We start from the raw sequence: 4798 nt of genomic DNA, 5'->3' as shown, positions 1-4798 counted from the left end.
CTGAGAACAAATGGCGCTGCTGTATGCGCTCTAAACAAGAGAAAACAATATCGAAACTCTTTCGGCCAGAAAGGATGAATACATGGGCTCTTCCTCCGTTGGGTACACTTGCCGAAAGGCACGAGGTGGCGCGAAGTGCAAAGCAGTCAGTGGCATTCTAATGAAGAACCAAACTTTCCCGCACACAACATCGTTCGGCTCTTCAATGAATATATCGAATGCTTTCCCGGAGAACCACTCCCCTGCGGGCGTCTTGTACGCCTCCGAACCAATATTATTGCCCACACCCAAGACAACTGTTCTGTCTGAATGCTGAATGCAATTTATTTTTAAGGAAAAGAGCAAAAATACTGTACAATAAAGCACTGCTAAATCGAACATGCATCCCAGGGCTCAATTTTATATCGTTGGCAACAAAACGAATTCAACCGCGAAATGGCTGCTCAACCTTCCAGGCCTCTCAATAAACTGCACACATAAGAGCAGGTGAACTGATTTAATGACGAAAATGCTTTATACACCTGCTTCAATCCATTCAGAACCTAAAAAGGTATGCGCAAAACGCTGGCACATAATCGCCTTGCACATAAAAAATTCTTAAAAGTATACATTAGTAAAAGTAGTTCACAAAATAGAATTGTGAGCACATTGGACCACATGTCGAAAATGAAGGATAATATACTACTCGTGAAGAAAAGTTACTGAGCTAAAACATTTCAGCATGCCTAGGTCAAAAACTAGAACCATGTAGGTTCTTGGTCAATAGAGCTTGAGGCACGCTGATGAAGAGCGCTCCTGCGCTGCGGCGATCGGTCAGGAAACAGCCGCTTGCAAACGATGATGAATGTAGTGAAGCCATAAAATGAGTCAATAAAAGTATGCAATTTCTTAAAGCATATAAAAAGACTTCAGAATGGTGTCAGAGTCAAGCAACATAATGAGATGAGACGCGTAGAGGGCATGCCTACAGAGACAGGGTGTCTTCAGTAGCGCTGAGATGTTTTGCCAAAGATTTTCTGGCGGTAGCATGTACTCGTTCAGTAGTACAGCAGCTGGCGGTAGTGCGTACTGCAGGCTGTCCGTCAGAAGTGGTGGTGCCTTAGATGTCCATGACGTCAGTCAGGCTGAGGTAAGAGCAGATGTGAGCCTGCGCATCCTTACTCAGCTTGCTGAACCTGGCCCTCTTTGGATGCGGGTGGCAGGCTATCTTTGCCTTGACGATGCCAGTGAAGATGAAGTAGTTGAGGGCCAGCCTCATGCGGGCTTCACAGATCTGCAATTTGGCACGAGCCTCGTCGCGATCGTCGCCATCCGGGTTCAGGTCTTTCAGAACAGTCCACGAGTTCTGCAGGGATTCGAATGCCAGAGCATCCTTTTTATTGTTGGAGCCCTTGACGAAGCGCACCGCTTCGTTGACGAACACCTGCATTTTAAGTCAGATCCGCTGGCAACTAAGTTCCGACCTGCTTGCTACGAGGGTACTGAAATTTCCTTTAACAGAGCGGGGTGACCACCATTTCGTCAGCAACCTTTGCGCAGACCCAAAAACACTTATAATCACGTGTGCGCATGCAGCGGGCATAAAGCTATATGCCATTAGGATTTTTTTTTCGCTTCAGCACATGTGAAGCCACAAAATTCCCAGAACACTCATGCAGGAACTCAGTGCTGTACTTTGTCAAATACGGCCGCAGCTGTAAGCTTGAGTATGGTAAAAAGAATATTATCTTTTGGTAAATCTAGCTCTGCCGAAACTTTGCTACAAAAGCTTGCTTTTCACTTTGCAGCTAGCCGGGATTGCTACCGAATGAGTATATATACCATTAGTAGAAAGCTCTTACTACGAACAGGCTTTACAGACTGTTTTGAGAAACGAATTTGCCTTGAATCATTACCTGCTTGAAGTTGAACGAAACGTGGGGACATACAGCGTCTTTCGGCAGATGCGACTGCTGCACAAAATACAGAGGGTTCTTGCATGTTCTTTTATGCAAGAACGTTGGTGGGGGGGGATCAATGTGGAAGCTATCTTAGGGATCAATGTGGAAGCCGACGTGTAACTGTTTTTTGGTACTGCAGGTTTACATATATGGCAGACGCATATGGCAGGTTCTCTCATATAATAAAAGGCAGTTTGCGAATATCCCTCAAGAGGAAAGTATACAACAGCTGCATCTTAACGGCACTCACGCAAGGGGCAGAAGGGTGGAGGGTACCGAAATGTTCAGTTTATGTTAAGAACAACGCAGCGAGCTATGGAAACAGAAATGATAGGCGTAACGTTAAGAGGCCGGTAGGAGGCAGAGTTGGTGAGGGAACAAACGCGGTTTAATGACATCCTAGTCAAAACCGACAGAAGGACTGGGCTTGAACCGCGAAGGGGACTATGTGAAGTGGACTATGGACAATCACTTCACCAGCAGCCTATGCGACTACCTCGCCGAAACTGGTCTACACTCCTTCTTTTAACTTTCTGTAACCTTCATTCCACTCCCCCTTTTCTCAACTTATGCCTCATGGCAGACTTCTCGAATAAAAAAAAGTACTGGGCTTGGCCATGGCATGCAGTGGAAAGCAAGATAACTGCTGGTAATTAGCGGTAACGGAGTGGATTCTAAGATAAGGCAGGCGTAGCAGTGGGCGGCAAAAAGTGAAGTGGGCGGATGATATTAAGAAGTTTGCAGGCATGGGGACCACAGCAGGCAAAGGATATGATGAACTGGAGAGACATGGGAGAGGCTTTTGTGCTGCAGTATGATTACTTAGGCTGGCAATGATGTGCGGTAGCAATTGTAAGTGATATGAAGTGTTTGTTTGTGTATCATACAGGTTTTAACAATGTAAGCACACTGGCACGTTAGTCTGTCCTTTTACAATTGTTATGTTTTCAGTCTTTGGCAGTTGACACAGGAAACTGCATTAGATTGCATAAATTCGTTTAAATGGTGCAATTATTAGTGTAACGATTTCACTGGTATACCATTGCCACTCGTATATCCCATTATACCACTGGTATACCATTTCACTGGTATACCGGATTTCACTAGCATACCTGTGGAAATACGGCCTTACATTGAATAAAAAGCTCCCTCACGCGGTCCCATTCCTATGTATTCCTTGTAGCAGAAGCAAACATGATCTGTGGCCCCTGATCTTTCGATCGTAGTATTTCTTCAAGGAGCACCCAGGAGCCGTACTTCCTGCGTTTAGAAATACCGAAAATGATGTTCTATCTTAATTCAATTTTTGGCCAAGCTATGCGGCTCCAACTTTGGCTTTTTTAGGGTAAGTCTTGTGCTTTTTGTACCACGGTTGCTATACTTTCTTAGCTCCCCACCCCCTCTGACATTTGCATTTTTCCTTATCCATCGAGTTCTCTACTCAGGTTCTAGTCCATGCATTAGCTTCACCATTTTTAAGTCAGAACTGGATTTTTCTTACGCATTTCGGAAGTGACCACCATGTTTTGCCTTGAACTACTTCATTTTCCGTGCCCCGTTGTTCTCTTTGCTGACTCTGCTCTTCGTCTTTCAAATAATAAAATTTCCGGCAGGTCCCATGAATGCAAAATTTTCACGAACTACGTGAAGGTACAGCGTCACCACGAGCGCCGACACTTAATGCAGCTAAATCACCTAAAAAAAAGGAAATCAGAGGAGCTGGTGGCGCTGCACTCACGATGTGTCATGTCTGGCAGTAGCGCCTTCTAAGAATAAGTGGTCATCCCTGTTATGCTGAGAGCAACGGTGCACGGTGATGGAGCTCATTAAATGCCTCACTTCTCGGTGAACACCTCAATCCTTCCCTAAACGAAGAGAGTGAGCGAATGTAGAATGTACCAAGTGGACGGCTGCAGAATAATTTTGATCACTTCGTGACTTTTAACGTGCCCTAACATCGCAGAGCACACAGCTGCCTTTTCTGTTTGACATTCATTAGACGCGGCAACAACGCGTGGGTTCGAGCCCAGTAACTACGGCTCAGTAGCCGAGCGCCCTACTTTACGCCGCCAACTTCACTCGCTGCATGCTCCTCTTTCTTTTGCTTGGCTTTCGCAATGATTGAAAGCACAGGGCGCAGCAACTGTCTCACATCTCGGGGGACACATCAACCACGCTGTGAGGGAAAAGATGAAAGGTAAGTGAAAGAAAGATTCCATCCACTTGACTAAATTTTTCACGAAAGGAGAAAGCGATACAGCCTTCATGGCGAGCGAAGCCGGCTCTTACCCTATTGCGCCTCAGGGCCTGTTTGATGATGAAATTTGAAGCACGGTTCACAACTTGCAGGTTCACGTTCACATTGGTCAGGAAGCGATTACGAGGCACAGCCTCTTTCAGCTCTCTGCAGATGGCCGGATGCTGCGGAAAGCCGTCGGAGGCTTCTATCAGGTCCACGAAAAGGCTGCTTAACTTGCGGTTCTCCTCCACCAGTCGGGCAAGCGCCCGGGCTGACCGCTTCTTGAAGGTTGCGATGCCTATCTGGAGGATCCGGACGCTGCGGTTTTGTTCCAACGACCGCAGCACGCTGACCATGCTGGTTTCAGACCAATTGAGTACGAGGTCCAACTTTCTGCGTCAATAAAATGCGATTCACTTGCAACGTGTAGATGGTCAGCTATTGGTATCTTCGTGACAGTGATATTTTCGGGGGCAATTCATGGCAGCAAAAAATTAGAGGAAAGGATGCCAAGATACAGCGCATGAGCGTACAGCTGAGCACTGGAAAAAACAGTCATCGCGGTTACTTTTTCTGTCGAGAAGTTCCAATATTATGTATGTCCGGGTTATTTATATAC

At 46.1% G+C, this 4798-nt stretch overlaps 1 protein-coding gene across 1 annotated transcript; it reads right to left on the bottom strand.

Moving 5' to 3' along the window:
• Nucleotides 1-1099: 1099 nt before the first annotated feature.
• Nucleotides 1100-4535, bottom strand: LOC149336313 (uncharacterized). The gene is made up of 2 exons (XM_089554119.1): nucleotides 4230-4535; nucleotides 1100-1423 (listed from the first exon to the last, which is right to left on the bottom strand). The coding sequence occupies exons 1-2, from the start codon at nucleotides 4533-4535 to the stop codon at nucleotides 1100-1102; spliced, it is 630 nt and encodes a 209-aa protein (XP_089410245.1).
• Between the last annotated feature and the right edge of the window lie 263 nt (nucleotides 4536-4798).

The sequence above is a fragment of the Amblyomma mixtum genome, chromosome 7 (genome assembly GCF_055824585.1).
Source record: "Amblyomma mixtum isolate Tamu chromosome 7, ASM5582458v1, whole genome shotgun sequence".
Taxonomy (NCBI): Eukaryota; Metazoa; Arthropoda; class Arachnida; order Ixodida; family Ixodidae; genus Amblyomma; species Amblyomma mixtum.
This window is presented reverse-complemented; position numbering and strand designations above follow the sequence as displayed.